At 43.5% G+C, this 23465-nt stretch overlaps 1 protein-coding gene across 4 annotated transcripts; it reads right to left on the bottom strand.

Moving 5' to 3' along the window:
• Positions 1–76: 76 nt before the first annotated feature.
• LOC142879321 (lysophosphatidylcholine acyltransferase 1) lies at positions 77–23285 on the bottom strand. 4 transcript variants are annotated; one of them, XM_076012513.1, is made up of 16 exons: positions 23146–23285; positions 22778–22920; positions 16624–16763; positions 14503–14717; positions 9363–9475; positions 8918–8978; positions 8619–8677; positions 7684–7718; positions 7173–7227; positions 6888–6970; positions 6143–6268; positions 5560–5713; positions 5228–5326; positions 4448–4589; positions 4034–4297; positions 77–3498 (listed from the first exon to the last, which is right to left on the bottom strand). In XM_076012513.1, the coding sequence occupies exons 1-15, from the start codon at positions 23249–23251 to the stop codon at positions 4077–4079; spliced, it is 1752 nt and encodes a 583-aa protein (XP_075868628.1). In that variant the 5' UTR covers positions 23252–23285; the 3' UTR covers positions 77–3498; positions 4034–4076. The 4 variants fall into 4 exon arrangements, with proteins under 4 accessions (XP_075868628.1, XP_075868629.1, XP_075868627.1 ...); XM_076012514.1 differs by having other exon boundaries at positions 77–3477; XM_076012512.1 differs by having other exon boundaries at positions 77–4297.
• Positions 23286–23465: the final 180 nt, after the last annotated feature.

The raw sequence follows: 23465 nt of genomic DNA, 5'->3' as shown, positions 1-23465 counted from the left end.
AATTATGCCTCCGGGCAAACAGCATCCGTACACCATTCAAATTGACACAGGCGTCAAAAAACAACTCAACGATCGCTTCATTGTGCGTTTACCTTTTCGCATTTTTTTATTCAATCCCAAGAGTCACATGAACAAGTTATATCATAGCAGTCCTGAACAGACAAATTCAACGTAGCTTGCAGTAAATGACTCTTCATCATCAAAATGCATTACCAAAATAAAACTTGTGTATAGAAAAGGACAGGGAGTAAACTACAGAGAAAACAGTTCTCAGTTTCTTGATCCACAGACAGTGAGCCGTCAGAAAGACAACATCGCTCCGTCAGAGTACACAGGTCTTTCGTCTTAGGCTCACGGCTGGACAAACAGTGGCAAAACAGGCAAGCAGCATCAGCATAAATACAAGTTGATCTTTCGCAGGGCTTACATTTTTACCAGATTAACCCTCCATTGAGGTACTTTCTTAAAAAAAAAGGGGGAAGCAAACGAATTCTCATGAACTTGATGAACACAACAATGAACGTTTGACATCCTTAAGACATTCAAAAGCAATTTGTTTAAAAATCAAACAAAAAAAAATCAAAGGAGGACCGGAGTGTCTTAACGTTTGAGTCCCGGCCTTGAACATCGACTGTGTTTCTGGCGCGATTCAGACTTGATTCCCACCAATGTACAGTAACAGGACGAGGTGAATGACACACTCAGCCGCCTGCCATGAAAAATCACATTACCTAGGAGTACATTTAATACTTATCAATTCCACCGTGCAAACAATATTTTAGTCATTCAAATTGGTACGTTGCTGTAGAGTCCTACGAGTTCACAGTCATTTCACACTATAGGTTTTCTACAATCATGAGACAACACTGAACAAAATGATCTCAATAGTGGGTTCAAATCTATCCAGGCTTCTTTTTTTTTTGTTTAAAAAAAAATTAAACAAAACAATATTCAAACACCAAATGGGAGACACCCTCCTTAAAAGCGTGGCCCCTCATTTATTCTGTGCTCCCATTATTGCAGCCACAATAGGCAAAAAAGAAACCCTATAAACAAATTTGAGATACAATAATGTAACCTAAAAACTTTAGATGCTTCGCAGCAATGTGATATTTGTTTAAAAAAAAAAAAAAAAAAAGAACCCACCCCCCAAAAAAAAATGTAAAGTGCAAGCACAAATACAGAGAATTTAAAACGTATAAAGGGGTATAAATACTAAGATTGTGGTTCAATGTGTTCTCTTGTACACTTCTAGAGTGTTTTGTTGTCGCGTGGCCCGTCATGTGGTAGCACACGTCACCTCGGGGCTCGACACACGCGCACACTCACACTCGTTTCAACTTCTTACACCTCGAAGACAAAACAGAGAGAAGGTTTAAATGGGACAAACAGGTGTCCAGCTGAAACCCGACAGGTCATGGGGGGAAGAAAACATCCACTGTGGATCAGCGCTTTGAGTAGCTTCTGATTGTGACAAGATTGTCTTTACATTCTCTTCTTCAGCGTAAAAATCCTATAGATTCAAGGCTATTGGTTTCCATAAGAAATCTGCATTTTTGTGTCTAAGCAGTCAACTTAGCGTAAATAGTAATAATAATAATAATTAATAATATTAATACAGCAATAAAACTTTACACTGCGTCAGAGGAATATAACACAGAAAAACAACTGCAGTATTATACAAAAGAGAAGAAAGAAAACTGGCTCGTTGTTTTAATCGTCAGTACAATCCGCAGAGGAGAGAGAAGATCACAGATCTTTGTCATGGCAGTGAGAACAAGTCGTTCATACGTGTACGTTGGACATTCGCGAAAATGGCCTGCATTCCGGAATATCCAAAATAATACACACTGGAACTCTTTGAAAGCGTACGCTCGCAGAAGGCTTAAGAGATATTGCTTCACTGAAAGCCAAAACAGGAGGTTGCATGTGCAGTATGCATTGTCTCGAGTGTGGTGGAAATGTCACGCTCGCACAACAGCTAAAAAATAAATAAATGTCTTGTAACAGCCGCAGACGCGATCGATGGGTGAGGCCGGATTTTACATACAACCGACAGCAAACTGATGTGAATGTGTACTGGAATTATTCCCTTTAATACATGTATTTGTCTTGGGAGGGGGGGGGGGGGGGGGAACAAAACATCCCTTTAATATTCAAGTTTGATCTGACCTCTGACCTTTATACTTTGTTGTTTTTCTTCGTCTTTGCATGACGGCCTATGTTGTGCGCTTTCAGGCACAAGATGTAACAGTAGGTAATGTGGACATGTTAGTGAAAATGTCTTTTGTCTCCAACTTTTAACACATCAAAGAGTTGATTGTAATTTTCACGTTTCTTAAAGTAACACTAAAAAAACAACACATATTTGCAGTGTACGCAGTTAGTGGTTCCTCTCTCGTATTAATCAAGGCAACATTATCTTAAAAGAGCTAGGATTAAAATGTGTCACGTGACTAATAACAGATATAACAGATCCGGTATTTATTCCTTCATGTCCATTGGAATGGAAGAGGATGGGCCTGATCCGGCCAGTAGAGGTCGTCCAGTCACATTCAGAGGGAAACATTTTGTGTGCCAATGACTTCTGCAATGGCATCTGTATCACCTTTTAAACAAAGCATACATGCGAGCGGAGGTAAAAAGAATAAAATCCTAATCCAGTCTGGTCCCTTCACAAGATACCGCTGATTGTTTTTTGTTTTGTTTTTTAAAACAAACCGCAGCAAAAAAAAACTAAAATAAACTTTGTCACCAAAAGCAATTCAAAGCAGAAATTGAAACTAGCAGACGGTCTTGTACAGTATTATTGCAGCGTGTCCTGTGGTTCAGGAATGATATGCAGTGAAGTAGTGATGTGAATGCCTCAGAAGAAACGGGGAGGTCATTTGACGTGAGCCAAATGTGTTTTTTCAGCAGCTGAACACTGAAAATCACTTGAAATGATGCTTAAAAAAATAAAAGGTGACGCAAACATCATGCGTTTTTGGTCCATCTTGTATGAGTTCAAGAATAAATGAAAACAAAAAGTGTTGTTTTTTTTTCTCTGAAATGAAACTAGGACTGAGGAGTTACTGGGCTAAACAAAATCATGATGCAAATAGAAAAAAAAAAGAGAAAAAAAAAGACACAGGCATAACTGAACAGCAGACAGTATGATGACATCATAGAAGTTAGAATTTAATTTTTGCCACTGAACCCTGAGCTAAAAGAAATATATCATTGTATATATTTATAATGTCTATATATGTATACGTGTGTGTGTGTGTGTGTGTGTGTGTGTGTACAGAAGTCGCTATTACAGGCTCATGACAAACACGACTCTCAGAGACCCGAGTTCACCTCGAACGTGGCTGCTGTAGCTGGACGCTGCGAGGAGCCGCAATTGTCACTGGTCGCCTCGGGGGTCTTCCTCCTCCGCACAAATAATCTGTGACTCAGCTCAGTAAAGTAAAGCGGGCCCATGCATTCTGCACTCTGACGGTGAAAAAAAGGCAGCTACCATCAAAGAGAGGAAATAGGTCAATATCACAAATAAGCAGAGAACCCAACACTGGCCTTTTTTTTTTCTTTTCTACTTAAAAAAATATTTGATTTCAGGGCCGCGGGGCTCGTCTTATTTCCGTCTCCCCTCACGCAAAGACATGCACATTTTGTACCGTGTTGGAGGGAGAAGAAGAGCAACATTAGACATCTGCCCTGCATTTACTTCTGAGTGTCTGCCCTTTAAATTAGTCAAGCATTATAAAGCCCGAAAAAGCCGTGTTTGGCATTTTGACGATCGCTGCCATGAATATTAAAAAAAAGAAAAAAAAAAAAAAAAGAAAGAAAGAAATCGGCAAAAAACATTGTAGCAAAATAATCTTAGAAGTTTAAAATAATTAAAAATTCATGGTCTTGTATCTAATAAAAAAAAATTGGGTAAACCTCATTTTTTACATGAGTTATTTGTGGTGATAGTCCCTTCCTGCTCAAATGTCTACTCTAAAAGAAAAAAAACAAAAAGAAAAGAAAAATTGGAACAACCTCTCACCAGGAGAGGAGTCTGATTTCTCAATCCAGCATCTGAGACCCCTTCAGTTGTGTTTCTTGAGGTGGCCGTGTGTTGTGCGGTGGTCGTTGGGGCTGAAGTCGGGGCAGATACCGTTGGCCGTTTTCGCGGTGCCGTGGCGCAGCGTCGGGGAAGGCGGGCTGGCGTGGTGGTGGGAGCAGGGGGCGCCGTGGAGGCCTTCGTTTTCTGTGTACAGGTAGTCCTCAGCAAACTCCGGGTGCTGCTCCACAAAGCTCCGGAACTTGTCTGCGAGACGACCACAGGGGGGCGCCAGAGATGCAAAAACAACGGTTAATAAAAAGAAACAAACCGAGTCATACTTGTCATGAACGTGTGAGAAAAGGAGTTCATGTGGGAAACTGAGTGAACAGCCTGGGCTGATTTCATTCCATTTACCAAACGTGATCTTCCCCGTGTCGCCCACGTCGATGGCAGCGAACAGATGCGACACACTGAGCCGCGCCACCCCCAGGGCGGTCTTCAGGATGACGGCCAACTCCATCTCCGTGATGGCTCCGTCCTCCTCGGCCTCAAACATCTGGAGATGCGGTCGCAGGAAATGGTCACGGGAAATGGAAAAGTCCATCCTGTCTTTGATTCTTTTGCTTGCTCCGCTTTTCAAGTTTGTATTAAACGAGTGGCTGCGGACATCAGCCCACTGTGATGTCACAAAGGGCACTGAAACCTCTGACAGGACGGTGGCAACACTCTGAGGCCACCTTGTTTTCTTGTTCCCTTTCAAACATGCAAAATGTGACAAAGCCTCAGGTTCAGCAGGGACATAAAAGTGATAAGAGTTGCTGAAGGCTGGAGGGCAAAACAGAATTCTCTGACGATCCACACAGCGTATTGTTCTACATTGCTGACAATAATGACAGAATAATTGGCTGCAGCCTGGGATGATGAAGTAAAGGTGTGTAAATATGTTACTTTTCAGCACATAAACTGATGCATTTGTTAAAAATCCTGGAAAACTATCAGCTTCAGATTATCTACACGGTTACAACGACAGTATTCCACTATTCACTATTCCAGCAATCTGGACGTTTCTGACGCAAGACAAGAAAATATTGAAACACTGTAACACACTAAAATGTCACGCGACCGCTTGCAAGCAGAGAGAAGTCGTCTCTGCCCGGTGATTAAGATAAAACTTCAAACAGTGAGAAAAAATACCTTGAAGGCCAATTTCATTGTCTCCAGGGTTTTTGCAGGTCTGCATACAACTGATAAGGCTATCACGTATTCTCTGATGTCCATGCAGTTATCTTCGTGCTGGAACGAAACAGGAAAAAGGGTGAGTGAGGACGTGGAGACGAAGGACTCGTGCAGAAGGCCTTCGGGTTCTCTCTGAGTGCCATTCTGCAAAAGTATCCTTGAGCTAAGTGTGGTGATGAGTTTCGAGAAGCATTTGTTAAAACAATGAACTGAAGAGAACGGCTTGCAGCCGTCAGCGCATCACAGGAAGTGCAACGTCAAATTCAGATGAACATCGGTACGGCGTCTACCTCGTCGAACAGAGCAAACATGTCTCGCAGCAGGTCCGAGACCGGCACGTCCAGGAACTGAGCAAAGTCGTCCAGGTCCAGCTTCTGGCCCTCCAGCTTCCGGGCCCTGTTGCCGTACTCCTGCAGGACCTTCCCCGTGTTCTTCGGCTTCAGCCTGGGACGGCGAGAGGGAAGCGCTCGTTAGGGCAGCGAATACGTCCGACAAGGTTTGGTCACGTGCGAGGAAGTAAAACGAGCAGCATTTTCAGAGTGAGAGAGACGGGTGAAATCATCAAGTTCAGGCATGAGTGTGTCATCGTGCTGGAAATAATTTGTGCCTGATTGACTTTGGCTATGTGCTCTCCAATGTTTCCCGTTGTCTAATCACCTAATTAGATTAGAAATTTATTGTCATTGTATAAAATACAAACACACACATTCATAAATTCTATGCGCAACCTTTGTTCAGGCCACAGTGAGAAAATCCAGTTCCCTGCATTATTCCACAGTAACTATCTCTCCTCTGCCTGTCTCACTCATTCCTTCCCTCCCTTACTTTCTGACGAGAGCACGAGGGAAACGTGGGACGGGTCCAGTGACTCACCCGAGTCTCCGGACCAGCTTGGCGTACTCCAGCAGACAGGTGTCGACTGGCAGCCTCAGCTGGCCCTCTGCCATGGCCAGCTGGCAGTCTTCGAATGAGTAGTCGGTGATGGGAACCCCCAGGGCTCTGAGCAGCAGAGTGGAGCAGGCAAATCAATACAAAAGGCCAAAGCGGTAACACGTACAGCTCTTAATGTTGTGAGCACTTTTTTTTAATCATGCTAAATTCTTTTGCATCTTTACGAGTCGATATATAGGTGACTGGACTTTGTTCTGGTTCACCTGGAGACTTTTCACTTCAGTGCATAAGAATGAAAGGAAACCTCTTTTTTTCTTTGGAGAATTGAAGAAGCCTTTTGAGTAAAAAGGTGAAACGTCATCAAGGAATTAAGAACAAAGTTCAGTTGTCGACAAGACAAGAGCTAAAAATTAAAATGACCTTGATGACTGAAAACCTACTGACACTTTTTTTCACATATTCTGAACATAGCAGAGATACCAGCAGTTTTTTTGCAGCATCGCAAAACATCTCAACCAAAGAAGACGAGATTCACGAAAGATGACATATTCTTAAAGACACCATAATCACACAGATGATGAGCAGAAAATGATGCAAAGTTACGTTGAATTTGTCGTTTATGGTCGAATGAACCAGAACAACCCAATAAATGCACTCGTACGAGAAATGTGGCAGCATTGGTAAAGTGCACTTTGGCATGTCATGCAGATGGCGTTTGTCAACCTACTTGGCCATGACGCGTCTCACGTTGATGGCAAAGAGGGCAGGATTCCTCTTCTCCTCCTCCGAGGGCGTGTAAACAGGAAGGAACTGCAGGGGGAGCCAACGCGCATCAGCCAGTCTTACAAGCGACCAAGCATTGCTTGGGTACAGACCAGCGATTGTCAAAACGTCAATACTGGCTGCTACTCTAGCAGACACTTCATCTTGAAATGGCATTTGTCGCCACAGGTGCACAGAATAAAGTTAAATAAAGTTCTCCCCAAAGGGCGGAGAAAACACGTGCGCTTACCTCAATAGTAAATTCATTGTGGAACTGGCACAGCGTCAGCCACAAGATTTCAAACCTGGATAGAAAAAGAGACACCAGCAATTAAAACACACACACACACACACACACACACACACACACACACACACACACACACACACACACACACACACACACACACACACACACACACACACACACGATCAATGAGTTTTTAATTAATACCTTTGAGACTAAATTGTTTCACATTAAAGAGAAGAACCAAAGAGGCCACATGCCGAGGTGGCACCGTGAGATTTGGAGCGACCAACACAAAAGGTTTGGATCCTACTGGTGGTGGATATTTTAACACAACATTGTCTAAAAACGTGTAAAAGGACAGTAAGGAAAGTAAGTGACGTAACAGAAATACTGGATTGAATGGATAGAGTGCTCTATGTTTCTGGGCTGGTACGTTGCAAAGAGGATTTCACATTTCTTCACATTATTCACTCATCACTTAAGTAAAGCAAAAAAGGAAAGCAGTGCTTACGCTCCGGGTCCTTGCCACGTCCATGTAATTGTGTCCTGAAAGAAAACAGAAAAAAAAAAAAAAAAAAAAAAAGGAGGAAAAAAACACACATTGTTGTTAGACAGAGTGTGAAAAAGATTTCCAGGGAGCAGAAACAGCTTGTGTTTGTGGATGTTTTTCAAATCAAAACCCACACAGTCGCACACAGCTGCACTAGTTTCAACACAAGTTGCAAGGCCACTTCTTCAGTGACGAATAGGAATGTTTTTTTTTTTTTTTTTAAATATATATATATATTAATACATTTATACACAAACTCTTGGCTTGGTTTGCAAAAACGTCATTCAACAACTAAACAAAATTTGCAAGTGTGATTCTTACAACGTGTTTTATCAAGGGTTTTTCCCGTTTCCAGGATTTCCAAAAGAAACAGGCAGCACTGTCCAGCAGCTTAGCCCAACCTTGACCTCAATTAGAGCCTTGCATGCAATTCTATCCCACCGTTCTTGATGCTCTTCTCTCTGAAGCCTCACAAATTCGCCTTTACACTGCCGGGACTCCAAACTGTGATTATCAAGATTCTCAGCCAGGCCATCAAAAAGCTGCACTGCGCGCCACACAAAGTTCTCCTCATTACCAGGCTTGAAACAAGTCAACCTCCCTGGCCTACCACTAGGTGTCTCCTGAGTCAAGGCCCCGTTCTGCAAAGAATGTCAGGGCACCAGTGATTATGGTGACAAACTCCTTGGAGCATGTAGAAATTGTGGGCAGCAGAGAGGTTGCAAAGTTGATGCAGGAGAAATTAAAGCTCTACCTCCATGTAATAGCTGCCACTGGCTCATTTGGGAAGCCAGGTATTACCAACCAGGGATTTTATTTTCATGTCATACAATTTGCAAATGATTTTCCAACAAATGATTCAAAGGACTGACTCATGTGTTTTGGTGCAAGCTTACCAGTTTATTGGGGTAACGAAAGACCACAGGCTGCACTGGCACGGCTGGAATGAATGCCCCTGCAAAGGGGAAAAGGGCAAAGAGATGACATTTTAGCAAACATGTCACAGTCGTGAGCAGAATTGGTCCGAAGCAGCGCTTCTGTTGGAATCACAACTAAGCACGTCCCGTTTTGAGTCGTAACATATCGCGAAAAAGCATGTGGCAAAAAGCACTTAAACTGTTTGGTTTTCCACCGTGGAAGGGCAGAAACCGGGAAAAGGGCTAAACGAGAAAATAAATGACGGCGGGAGCTTTACCTGGCTTAAAGGTGATTAAGCAGGATCTGTTGGTGCACGTTCCCTCGGGAAAAATCATGATCTGGCAAAGAAAGAGCGATTCACACGCACAGACAACAACAGCAACAAAACAGCAGCTGATACCCAAACAGGGAGTGTGTGTGCGTTTTAGGGTGTTAGGATAGAGCTGGCTAGTTAAATGCAACCGCTGGCTCTTCCCTCACTTAAGCCAGAGGGAGCCGTAATCAGGTCTAAGATAACTCCTTTGTGTATTTAAATATAGTATGAAGGATGTTTTGAAACTCGAAATGAAGTAAAAAAAACAAACAAACAAAAAACTATCCAGTTGGCTGCTTGTTTTTTTTTTTTTTTTATTCTAGCTGTTTATCATGTTCTCTGTTTGGCAAAGATGGACGATATCAAAGGGAAAAATAAATCATGTGCACAAGACTCCACGTCCCTTTACCTGAGGCCATTCTCCTCCTGAGTGGGCTCTGCGTTTGATCTCCTCCACTGTCTTTTTTCTGGAGTCCTGGTCTGACCGCGATACAAACACCGGCCTGATGTACTTGATCAAAGCTGAAAGGAAGCAGAGAAACACAGCGTGACTAAACGCAGGAGCCGAGGCTCTTTTCAGACACCTCGGAAAAACTGAGCAACTTGTGCTGAGCTTGACGGAATTAGAGCAAACAACTGTTGACCCGGGGGCTTATTTATGATTTATACAAATGTGCAAACGGGGCAAGAGGGCCGACGCTTTGCCCCGGTGTGCGTCCCCTGTTTATACTGTCTTTGCATTTCTGCTGGTATCCCGGATTTGTACAAATGGAGACTTGATTTAGCAGCAACACGAGGAAAAAAAAACCCATGCGGGAAAACGCTGAAGTGGTGCAGTGAGCCACTGCAATCTGCTCTTGAGGGAGCAGCAGCAGGAAGCCCCAAACTGTAACGTTCAACAGGCAGCGGAAAATCTGATTAGTCCGCTCTGACAGACAAAAGATTCATGCAATCATCAAAGAGTTTGACTCGAAAAAGTTTTGAGGAAGTCCCGTCCTTGCCCTATTAACCATCATGAAAGGTGCAGACCACACCCTCAGGGTCACTCATTTCAATGACGTTTCTCACGCAGTGCATACGGCAAAAAGGCTTTTGACTTCCGCATTAATGGGCCCATCGAGCACGCACAGTAGTGTCACTTACTTCCCACCATGCCTCTGAAACTCGCATGATCTATTTGGCCAATCAGAACAATCCTGGAGAACGTCACTTACAGACACGTCCAGGACGCAGCCGATCACAACGAGCTGAGACACGGCAGCACGTACGATGTTGTGACGTCACACTGGGAATAAACTCTTTACTGTTGGTTTTCTGGCCTTTATCATTTTTTTTAGAAAATGCCTAAAAGAACATTTACAATAGAAGGATTTGCTATGAATCGCGATTGAGGTCACAGTCGTCCCCGTCAGCCGTTTTAAAGGTGTTAAGTTTGTATTGCAGTCTATGGGGAAAAACTCTTTTTGGACCCATGGGATTTTATTTTGCTGCAGTACCTTGCGTGGCCATTAGGAAAAACCAGCACACCGCCATATTACTAGTCCGGTACCCAGTTCTTAGAATAAATCCATGGTACAGATACTGGGCCCGCAGACAGCAATACAAACCTGGGAGTAGTTGGAGGAAAGTAATCTGTGCTTTCATTTTCTTATGTTGCCTCCACACTCACAAAAAAAATCCCAACCGTTTTACTTTCTGAGGGAAATGCCCTCTTTTAACATTAGCCCAGAGATAATGATGATGATTCCCTTTTACAGAAGTTCTACTGAATCTGTTTTTATGTTCTGCATTGTTGCTTGGTAAGGAAACATGACCCCAATAAAAACAGGCTTGGTGGTCTTGGTAAAGTGGCCAATAAGTTTACAGGGAGGAGATCATCTTCCTGGCTGCTGTATGGGACAATAAAGATACTTTGATGCCACCCCCCCACACACACACTTCCCACAACCGACTTTTTAAAAGGCAGATTTAAAGGATTTAAGAAAAGTTTGTTCTGTCACGCCAGGTTCGGAAATAGAAACACAGAACACAATGAGACCACGAAACAAAAATAAAGCTTGAATAAGTTAAACAGCCAAAGCTGAACGGCATCATGCGGAGGAGCATGACAAGAACCAGAGGAGCGTGGAAAACCCAGTGGAGCATAGTGACAGTCTGCTGCTCATGTTAAATATTTTACATCAGTCTCATTTCCGCCACCGACTCCATGATGCTCCAGCGTTTCTTTAGCTTAACTTCGAGAGAAATTCCACACACACACACACACACACACACACACACACACACACACACACACACACACACACACACACACACACACACACACACACACACACACACACACACACCTTGATTTGAACACTCAGTGCTTGGAAGGAGTCGAACTGGTGTGTTTTGACCTCGGGAGAACTCTGCCAATTTGAGATAATTTTCTTATTCTATTTTGTTAGTTTAGGGTCACTGTGAAATTCCATAGTAATCATTCCGAGAAGAAACCCAACAATACTTTGAACTTTGACAGAGCAGAGCAGACCCAGCACCAGCAGAACATTGCCTCCTACTAGTTCTAACTTCTGTTTTTGCTATGACCACAAACAAAAGAAGAATCTATTTGCCACCAGTGTATAATGCAGCTCATCTCCCCCCCTCAGAAGAAGAAAAACACAATCCAGCAGGGTGATTAAAGCTTACTCCTCCAGAAAAAACGCAAACATCAGGACTTTGTATTTGATTCATTTGCCATTATGAGAAAAAACTTTTTTTCCCCAAAGGTCACAGTGGGAGTTATGCAGTTAAACACAAGGTTGGCGCATTCTGAACTCAGCTAAATGGAATTCGGAGAGGAACTGCAGTCGACCGAGGTCTGCTTTCATCTGCAGGTTCATTTCCTGGTTGAAATCATGTTTTATGTCCAGCCACCTCCATTAGTACTTGTACAGGAAGGTCATGGAAAGAGTGAACTGACTTCAACTGTGACTTGTCTGCTGACAGGACGAGATTAAGACTCTGAATCGTCACCGCGGCTGATCAGGTCTTAATGCTTATTCGAGCTTCGGCTTGATTGGTCAACCATCGGGTGGGTGGTGCTTAAGACCAGGCAATTCACCAAAAATAAAAGTCTAAAAGACTGACCGTTATTTTTTCAAAAAAAGCCACCTCGTACTTCTGTGTCAAGTCCATTATTACTGCAGCTGTGTGTGCAACTGTGTGTCCATTACAGTTTTTTACAAAATAAAAGCGATATTTCTAAAATTTCAACAAAGTACAATTGCGTTTTGCAGGTGTTTCCATTGAATGGTGTGAAGCGCATCAGGCGTAATTCTCGGAAAATCTCGTCCCGCGAGGCCCCACTTTCACTTTTGACATTTTTGCGATATACCTCGATATCGATATGTCGGAAAAACCATCTCATGAAAGACCTTTTAGCGAAATTTGAGGGGTTTTTCGAAGTTCAGGTGTTTTCAATATCAGTTTTTTAATGCGATATTCATGTTTTGTGCAATTCTAGAGGTAATAGAAACGCAGTTCGTAAGAGAGCTGGAAGGATTGTGGCTATAAGTGCTGAATGCTGCCTCCTGAAATCATACTCACAGTGGGCGCATAGCGGCGCGTTCAGTGATGAAAGCCTTATTGTGTCGGACTGAGCACATAAATCATCCTGCACGGGGAGGCTCGGAGATTAAATCGCAGAAAGGGGGAGAAAAAACACACTTTAGACTGAAGACGTTTTCGGAGCAGGCCGGGATTTCACACGGCCGACAAAGAATGAGATGCAAAGACGCCTTTTGATGTTGGAATTTTTCCCTTATAACAACGACAATTTCTTTACGTAGCGGAGAGAAGTGAAGGCGACTAAAGCGACACACATCCAGGCCTTTAATTGGAGGCAGCTACGCACGCCGGGCCAGTTAATAGGATCTGCTGCTGGTATATTGGCGTGCGTCTGACTGCCGCTGAGCAGCCCTCCGATTGGCCTCCGCATGTAGCTTCGCGTGGCGCGCAGAGAGAAAATCTCAGGTCGGCCGTCTGACCTATTCTGCTTTTTCTGAGGGATGCACCACAGCGGCTGCGACCGATGAACTTAGAATTAAGTCTCCATTTGGCAGCTCGTTGGAAACCACAGCGGGTGAGTGATTTTAAATACGGTGGACAGATCCTCTGACGGTGATGCGCGCATTTCCTGTAGACGGTTTTCTATCTGGAGGCACCTTACAGGATGCACTCAGGAGCGAGGTGAGAATGCAGTAGTAAGGGAAACCGCAAACACGCAACCCTCACCCTGGCCTATATCTTTTTTTAACCGCTGAGTTTAGAATGTGAAGTTATATGGGGCGACAACGATGCAAATGAAAGAAATTAATGTGCTGAAAAATGAGCTGCGGAGCTGCTTTTCCTCTTCACTTCCTCTTGCAGGGCAGGTTCACACACATTGTGTGTAATATCTCCGCAGTGGGCAGTATTTGGCTTCAACGCATGCAAAACTATGAGAGTTGGGCTGGTGAGACGGACAACTCTTCTCCTTTAGCTTTTCATCAAAAAAATATGCTTTTCAGGGGAAAATTTTGTCTTGTTTCTTAACACGGCTGAATGAACTTCAGCACAACCTCCTAATTCCCGCTGGGTGAGCCTTCGCGCCGACCTCCTCACACTGTCACGCCAGACTGGGAGCTTCTTCGGCAGAGCGGCGCTCTGCTTGAGGGAGCTGCGATTGTGAGATCACATGATCCAGCGGTAGGATGTGAAAGGAGGTTCATTTACCTGTCTGGTGTGGACTCACCGGGCATGAATTGTGTCTTGATTTGTCTGTTACGGTTCTATGGTTTTACAGTAACCTCATGGCAACTTTCTTCAAGGCCTTTTCTCTGTTTTTGAGCTCTTAAACTGCGGCTAGAATTGTATTTTTTTAGAGTCGACCGTACGCTCATGTTGGTCCTGTGTGTGACTGTCAGGCTGGTGTCATCAGTTCGGTTAAGATGACACATAGCGGACATGGCTCCTGTCCAACAAAAAAAAAAGAAGTAGAAAAGGAATGACGCATATTTTTAGCCGAGCTGAGCAGTGATCTGCTTCTGGGATGCAGCTGACACTCCCCAGACTGACTAGACTGGGAGCGTTTTACTTCACTGACCCTATAGCGAAGGAGAGGAAACATGGGAGGGTGTTGCAGGTATGAAGAGTGAATCCCTGCTTGAGCCAAAAAGAGTTTTGTGGAGGTCTGAAAACCTACTAGATAGCTTTTCAAACCGATCAAAGCCGCCAGACTGTTCAACAGTTCTGGAATGCCAACGGTAAAAGCAGATATTTAGACCATTAGCTCCTTTTCCACTCACACACAAAAAAAAGGTATTTTCAAAATGACATGTTTGGACGGAACTCCACAGTCACGCCTCCGCAGCAAAGGCAGGCACACCACAGCAACAGTCGACACCTCTGAACAGGAAGAGCCGCGTCGAAACATGCCAGTTTTGGAAAGAGAGCCCGATCATCAAATACTGACAGAATGAATGAACGCTTCTGGGGCGAAAAGCAGCTCTTTCTTTGTCACTTACTGCCCCAGAGAGGTATGTCCTTGCTCTCGGCCTTCATGACGATTGAGGCCATGGTCATGGTGACCGGAATGGCATCAAAGTAGGAGGAGTGGGGCGCCAGGGTGAGGATGGGCGCCTCCGCGGGTAGCGCCCTCCGCCCCTTAATCGCCATCCAGTGGAAGCCTCCCGCAAACCACATGACCCGCATGATGATCTTCAGAATGATGTCCACCAGCCTGTAGGGGAGGAGGGGGAGGAGGAGGAGGAGGAGGAGGAGAGGGTGGTTCAATTAGGAGTGAAGTGTTTGAGACTTGGTTGCTACAAGTGCAAAATGAATATATTCAAATAAAAATGAAAATGAAAGGTGTGTCCTGACCACAGAGGGTTAATGGAAAAGTACCTTGGGAACCAAAAGCAGACAAACAAAAACAAGCACACTCGTTTCTTTATCTTTCAGAGAATTTATTTTTCATTCCATTGTACAAGACAATCCGAACTCTTACCCTGACCTCAACCTAACCCTGCCACTAATTTCAAACTTTTAGCCTTAATTTTCAGGATAAAGTTGTGCCATATTTGCACACACAGGTATGCACGCACACATTTGTTTGTAGACTAGAAAGGAAAAGTATTGATACACTGAATTTTCCCTAATATGAGACCATTAATAACACAATTGCTAATTCATGGATGGATATTTTTTTTTTTTTTTTTAGCAACACACACAGGCAAAGTAGCGGAAATGGATTGATATCATACATAACAGCAGATCAATGGGACAAAACAATAAAAATGTCTTCCTGTTTTCCTTTTTGCAAGACTGTATGTGTGTCAGCCATCTGAGTTGCTCACTACTGATGTTAGCTGGAGCACCAAGAATTTCTATTCAATCACACTGCTTTTAACTAATGCGCCCCATGATACACACATAAACACACACACACACACACACACAGGCATATACAGTCTCACACACACAAACATGTACCGTATATAAAGTCTCTTGTCTCCCTTCCTCTCCCACTTGGGTTGTGGTAGAAGTCGGATTTAGACTGGAAGTTCATCCAAGGACAAACATAGAGAAACAACCGCTAACAGTGAAATTCAGATTCAGCTTCTTATGAGTCATGACCGGAGCCTACGGTGTGTGTGTGTGTGTGTGTGTGTGTGCGTGTGTGTGTGTGCGTTTGGCCTGTGGGAGAATGCAGGAGTCCAAGTCTTCCACAGGCACGTGAGGTTCCACGAGGTCAAGGATTCAACTCAGGCGCTCGCGAGCAGCCAACAGGCAGCGACTGTGTTCTGTGCCAATCACAGGAGCAGCACGAGCGAGCGGACAGCACTGCAGCAGTAGCGCTCGTGTGCTTCAATATACACTACCAGTCAAAAGTTGGGACACACTATCAAATGCAATGGTTTTTCTTTATCTTTAGTACTTCCTGCACTGCAGATAGACACTGAAGACATCAAATATATGAGCAAGATATTATGTAATTATGTAGCAAAGAAAAACCACGTTAAATAACTAAATATGCTTGTTATGAAAGGTGGCTATTTTGAAAAATTTAAATATAAAATTTTGAGTTATTTTACACTTTTATTGTTTCCTACATAATCCCATGTGTGTTCACACATATTGGTTAGTGAGAAACTGCAATGTCAGCAGTCATGAGAATGAAAGAAAAGACGTTAAATTCAATGGGCGAGTCCAAACTTTTGACTGGTAGCGTATCCCCAGTTTTTCCGAGCAGCTACTGAACGCACCGTGAACAGGTGCTGGTGCACACACGGTTTTTGTTGTGATAACAATCAATGGCGCAGTGGAGTCAACGCACGCAGAGACTGCCGCGCCTTGCGCACAATCACACAACCAAGCTTCCTCTCGCTGCAAGGGTTGCCATTTTCAAATCCTCCCAACAGATTTTTGATTTGTATAGATTTTATTTATTGTTTTTAATCAACGCAGCTCTGTGCAACTTCACACATAACACCGCAACAAAAACAAGAGCGAGAGCGACACACAAATGCGGTGTAATAGTCAGTAACAGTACTGGCATGCATGGATCGCACTCACACTGGAAGTGTGTGCGGAAGTGGGAAAAAAAAAAAGCGTATTGGTAGATGCACTAAGGAACGGACACCCACCTTCTCCAGAGGCACTGTGGTTCGACAGTGGTCTCCGAGCGGCCGACTGAGGCCAGGAAGGCAAAAGGCCAAGCCAACAGCATCATGAAAGCAGCGAAGAAGAGACGGATGGGGAACAGCGTCACTGTCATCAGTGCGATCTGTTGTTGGCAGAAGAAAGGGGGGGGGGAGAGAGAAAGAGAGAGAGCGAGAGAGAGAGAGAGAGCGAAAAAGGCTTCAATAAATAAATAAATAAATAAATAACGTCCAAATAACACCGAACATTTTCCCATTTTGCCACATTGGCAGTGTCAGAACTCAGTGTGGATGGCGCCAGGCTACAGCTGACTGACACAAACCTGTGACATCAAAGAGAATGGGTTTTCACCACTGACTGCAGTTTTAGCACGCGCCTCCTGAAGCTCGCCAAAGAGTGAAGGACGGATGTTTCTTTTGGGGGCAGATTCAGCGACAGGCTTGCTGGTTTTTGAAATGTCACACATTACTTATAACAGAATTGCTTTTTGATGGTGCTCACTACTGTTCGAAATGTAAGTGACTTGTATTATACGGGACCTTCTAAATACAGAGTTACAATGGGTTAGTCAAACTTGGCTCAATATATCTTTTTACCACTTGGTGCTCGACCCTTGCACAACACTCAACACAATCTGATTCAAGATGCAACTAGATTCAGAAAAGGGCACTGAATACGGGGACAAGGGCTGTACTCTATATAATTGGCCTATTCGGCAACAGCCTCAGCTCAACGAGCTCACTGAAGGAAACAAACACAATGTTACTCAAAGGGCAATACTATTATTGCAACCTTCCTGCTCCTGGAATAAATATTGCAGAAGGGAAGGGCGCCAGTAAAAGAAGCAGTGCATATTTTATGTACGAGACAAAAACAAAAAAACAAACAAAAAAAAAGGCCAAAACATAATTGTCTAGCATGTTGTCTTTCCGAATCAGCTTTAAGTTTTCCAAGTTTGCACACACCAACAAGGGATTTGACTCGTACATTATGTCACTGACGAGTGATACACCGATGGTGCACACATGATTGTTGCCTTCATCCAGCTGTCAAACTGTTGTCTGCGTCCCAATGTCAGTGATGCCCGTCCCCTCTAAACAGTCAGCAGCTAGAGTCATATGGAACAGCAGAGCCAGTCCTCCCCCACTCACTCATGCCCCGCCCCCACCCTACTTACAAGGAAGGCAAAGCACAGCCAAGGCCCAGCAGGGCGGAAGGCTTCAGCTTGGACTTGCAGAGATCAATCTGGAAGATGATCACAGAGCCCAACGTCGTAAGATTTTTTTAGCCACGTTCTCCGAGGTCTAGCGAGCGTACAACGAGATCGAGGAGCTCCAGCAATCTCATGGTGTACGTAATAGAAAAAACAGACAAGAGCGCAGGACCATAAAACATTTCCGAGACGCTGTCAGTGTGGTTTATATGTTGCACTATGTGACGATCAGAGCATTGGCTCTTTCTTCTTCGAGGCCCCGGCGCTGCGCTCCAATTCTACTGATGACTGTTTGCTTAACAGCTTGTTACTGCTACCTGATAGCAGCACCTATCTTCTGCAAATATTTGACTTGATAGCGACCACCGTTGGGAGGCCTGGGATTTATCTCCACTATCTGATCCAGGGCCAGCCTCTAGAACAGATCAGATTAAATCAATCAATTTGCACCAGTTCCTGGTTTGGATGTGAAGGATGTGAAACATTATTGAATTGTACAATGGAGATGATTTTTTTTTTCTCTCTCTCTCTCTCTCTCATAATTCAAAAGCACTAAAGAGACTGCTTCTGATGACTGAGCTGATTTTTTTTTCTTTGTGATTTTTTATAACTGTATTTAAACAAAACCGAAAACCAGTCTTTTGTTTTTTTGTTTTTTCATAAAGTGTAAACTTATGAGAAAAATAATGGGTATTTTTGTTCTCGAGCTCATAAAGTGAGAAAAGGATGAAAATCATGAACTTACAAAAATGCATTAGAAATTATTTAAACCCAGACGATATTCTAAAAATTCTTGAGCACTTCCACCTCTATAATGTCAAATTACATTTGAATGATTAATTTACCAGTTTGTGACACAGAAATGCTTCTGCCTTTACCCCCTTATCAGAATCCTCCTTTGAAAAGGTTATAGGAAAATTACATTTTGCATTATGCCCAGTAGAATGGGAGTCCTAAAATGACATCCAAAACAAATTTTAGAATTTTTAAATATACTGAAAACAATTTTCCCATTTGTTCATGTTGTTTACGTTAAAATGCAATAACGATGAATGAATAATTCATGGCCACAACCCATCGCTCCAATTTCATTTAAATAAAAAGCTATATTTGCACCCATGGGGCTGAACAATTGACATTTTTCCCCCCTCATTTTATGTAAAAGAGGCCATACTGGGAGTGCTGGAGCGCCACTGCATAATGCACTTGATTAAAAATGTATCTTACGCCAAACCAGGAGAATACAGAAATGAAAGCAAGCGTTTATATAAAAGCTATGCTCCAAAAGAAGCTTCCCTGAAAGCATATTAAAAAAAAATCATCCAGAAAAGGTCACAGCAGTCTTGAACTGGAGAATTCAAACATTCTGAATTCTGCAGAGTTGTGTTATGTAGATGTTGTGTGTCAGCAATCTGAAGGGTAAAGTTACCACTGGGTACCGCAGTCTCGTTTAACCTGGGTTGTTCTTAACCACCACATGTGCGCATGACAGTGTGGACGTGAGGGACCATTTCCTCTAACTGCGACCGCCCAACCACATATTGGTGCTCACTTAAGTCACTTTGCTAACACTACACCTAAACAGGAAGCAACTTCATAACCAGAAGGTGACTCTAAATCAAGCTCTGATTCTCTCAGTCGGCGGACACATGCAGAGTTTCCTGTCAGCGAAATGCCTCACACTCCCCCCCTTTCACTGTGTATACAAAGGAAATTTTGCAAGACAGTTTGCAGTTTCAAGAAGCAGCAGGTGTAGCTGATCCCCACATTGAACAGTAAGACCAGATATATACATTTCTTAAAAGAAAGAAATTACATTTTAAAAAGGAGAGAAATTTTGATCCATTTGTCTGTTATCTTTACATGTTAATCAGGTCACAGAACACAAGACTACAATAAATAAGAAAGAAAAAAGAAAAGAAAAAGAAAACCTTGAACCTACTACCTAATTCTGCTGGTTGCACACTTCTGCGGTCACTTCACACCTTCACTGACCTCTACATCACAGGTATTTATTCCCACACTGTGTGGCGTTTTAAGCTATTGACTTGTTGCTGCCTGAGTGGGATCATAACAGATTAAGGTGTTTGTGGGTTTCCCTAATAAACCACAAAGGGAATGTAAATTAGGCTTGTCGAAGCATTACAGGGATTTCAATTGGCTACAACATTAGCAGCTAGCCCGTTGACAGGTTTGAGGCGGCTGGATGCCAATTGGCATTTTTGCTGAACGGTCTGAATTGGTTGAAAAAACAAAACAAAACAACATTGGTTCAGTATGATGACTAAACCAATTCATTTGCTCAACCAGTTGCAACAGCAACTTTACTTCCCCTTAGGTCACTGTGTTCAACAACAGAGGTGTGGAGGAGCATCACTATTCATTGAACTTGCGAAGTGAGAGTGAGAGCCAGTCCACTGCTTTAAAGAAGGCAGTTGAAAGGTGCAGACACAGGAAAGAAGTGAAAGGTCTTGCTAAGGTTTTGCCATCCTGCACAGTCGACTGCAAAGAATCGCAGTCAGTTCAACTTTTAAAGAGGAATAAAGCACCTGCTTGGAAAAGTAGTTGTGATGTTCTCCAGTCAACTACAAACAGACTGTTCATTTATCGACTCCGACAGTTTCAGACAAATGTGGGCAACTAATTGACACTCATCTCAAAACTAGACTCTTTCTCTTTCTCACTGACTGTAACTTGCTCCAGTCCACAAAGTTTCACATCCCACTTTTCTTGTTCAGTACTGAATGCTTCAGCAAGGTCTCTGTGCTTTCTGCTTATGATGTTTGCTGTCTTGCACATTTTTCCAGTAGAACTCGCACACATATTGAACATTTTGTACAACCAATAGCTTTGAACTTTCATCGCTTCCAACCCAATTCTCCCAATCTGAAACTGATGCATGTCATATGGATGCTATACCTCAAAGGGGTGTATTTTGCTGGGATAGCCCGTTCCATGAGTTCCAACTTGTGCATTTGCCTGAAAGCAGGGAAACTGCGGCAAAAACAGCACGCCACAAAACAACCTGTTGCCACACAAAATGTGTGTGAACCTTCGACAGACCCTATTCTCACACGTAACGCGATACGGTCTTGTACCTGCCGTGCCAGAGCAGCGCCATTCATTAAAACCAGGCTCTCAGGTTAGAGTGAAGTCTGTTATTGGAAACACCCTACAGCAGTGTCCCAATTCCACACTTTCCAAGCGCAACCACTATCTGTCGGTCTTTATGGACCATTTAGATGCCATGTGAGAGATACTAATGTGCTTTTCCTGTTTCAGTACATGCAGGTGCAAAAAACGCACGAGGCATTTCCTGTTGGAACTGAATCAACCCCAGGAGTTTATTTGTGAATGCGCAATAAGTGACGGACGGTTCTTGAAACTGTTGTTTTGTTGACAGATTTGTTTAATAAAACGTGCCTTAATTATTTTTTATTGTCGTGATGAATGAAACGGCTGTGCAGAAGCCTGCACACAGCTCTGGATGGATTCGCGCACGCCCACACACTACCTTTGTTATCCGAGCGCTTCAGGCACATCAGGGAGAAAAACGGTCCCGTGTGTGCGTACAGTCACCCCTCACTCGAACAGGCAACGCACTCATTCTTTCATCTGTACATGCACATTGATGCAACATGTTTTGTGTGGAAACTGCGCATTGTGTTTGACACAATCGCATGAATGAGCCTTGGAACGTTTCAAACATCTTAAATATCTACTCGCTACATCTAAACGATGCACTCCCAGGTGTTTATTGACCCACAATGAAGCTCAGTAACAGCAAAGCACCAGTTGCTGGAAACCTTTAGTAGCTGGCGAGCTTGAGTGCTGAAACCTGCAAGCCCTAAATCTGATTAGCAACAGCAACTACCAGCATCTTGGCCACACGTTGTGGGTTTGAATGGCTGCAGAGTTGTGTACCTTAATGACAAAGCAAGGGATCCAAGAGATAGGTAAACAAACAAACAAACAAATAAATAAACGGTGGGAAGGAATACGCTACTTATAACTACCTTGTGCAATATTTGTGTAACCATACCAAGTCAAACCCTTTTCTAGCTCTAAATTAATTGCCCCCCGCCCCCCATATTATTTTCGGCCTTTGCCCCTATTATTTTTTATTATTTATGTAATGTAAGTAAGCATGACGTATTTAGGAGTGTAGAATAAGACTATCATTACATTGACTCAGGGAAACGCGCAATAATTCCTGTATGTACCTGTTTGAACCTGTTTGTAACTTGTACAAATGGAAATAAATCTCTAATCTAATCTGACCCGAAGAAAGAACAGAAATTAACAGATGTCATCTTCCCATCTCCATCACATTCTCCACACGTGTTTGCCTCACTAACGTGATGATAACCACCGAAGCAAGGCAAGCGCACATTGGACCCAAAATAAGGTTTTTCGTTCACTGATCAGCTACGTTTATGTTGAAAAACAAAACAAAACAAATAAATACGCTAATTTCCACTAGCTCCGTCCGATAGCCATCAAGGAGCAACAAGCTAGGCTCGCCCTGGACAGGCGGCCATGCTTAAAATAGCTCTATCCCGTTTTAGTGGGCTGTTAGCAGATGGCTCTGTCGAGTGTTTTTTGTTATGTTTTGTTGGACTTCGCGTCATGTCATCGCGTTTGAGACAAACGCTCACCAAGCCACGCTCGAAGGGAGACAGCCTACGAGGTAACGGAGAAAAGCAACATGTACTGTACGTAGCTTCTGTTAGCTGGCGAGCTAACACCAGCTCCGCAGATACCACGCCAAGTACCAAGTGAAGTGATGGTGACAGCCTGTTTTCACTCAGCGGCGTTCATATTCGACAAACAACCACAGGAGCATCTCACTGGACTCGACGAAAAAAAGTGGCACCGCTTTCTTTTTCTTTATGAGCACGCCCATTTAAACCCCCTGACTTTACCTTTGCCTTTTCCAGAGGAGTGAATTTCAAGACGTGTACAAAAGGGTTCCTGATCGGAGGTGCCTGGTCCATCTTCTTCCCATCTCCTTCCGTCCCACATTGTCTGCTAGACGGCAGCCTCATTCTCACAAGAAGCAGGGTTCCTTTAAAGCAGACCCGAGAGGGCTAAATTAGTCTTTGGATGAGATAAAGTGATTCTGCCCCTTCACGCACAGCGCAGTTCCCCTTCTCCTCCGTCTCGCACGGCGGCTAATTGAGGTGGCAGCGCGGGGATATAACTGCTATCTTTCCTTCCGGGACAGAACGGAGGGATAATGCTTAGCTAGGGGATTAGGAGGGGATATTTCAAGTCGACGATATCTTTGTACCTACAGTACGCCGGGAGCCTTCCCTCACGCCGCGGTCCCTCAGCAGCACTCCGTTAGCTCTGGATGCTAAGGGAACCACGGTTATTCTGCGCTGACAAGGGCGCATGCGCAGGACCCATCCTTCGCATCTCCATCCCTGATACATCCACACGGCACGACGGGATGTTGCCTTCAGAGTCCAGTGAAATATCGTAAATTTTGATCGTTGATATTAATTTGTTTGTTTGTTTTTGTCTTGGGCTTGCTGGTTAGTGGTTGGAGGCATTTGAATACAAATGATGGCTTTTTATCGTTTAGTATTTTAATATTATATACATTTT

The sequence above is a fragment of the Nelusetta ayraudi genome, unplaced genomic scaffold (genome assembly GCF_046127955.1).
Source record: "Nelusetta ayraudi isolate G7.1 ecotype Tasmania unplaced genomic scaffold, CSIRO-AGI_Nayr_v1 ptg000136l, whole genome shotgun sequence".
NCBI lineage: Eukaryota > Metazoa > Chordata > Actinopteri > Tetraodontiformes > Monacanthidae > Nelusetta > Nelusetta ayraudi.
Note: the sequence above shows the minus strand (reverse complement) of the source record. Positions and strands in the feature narration are given on the sequence as shown.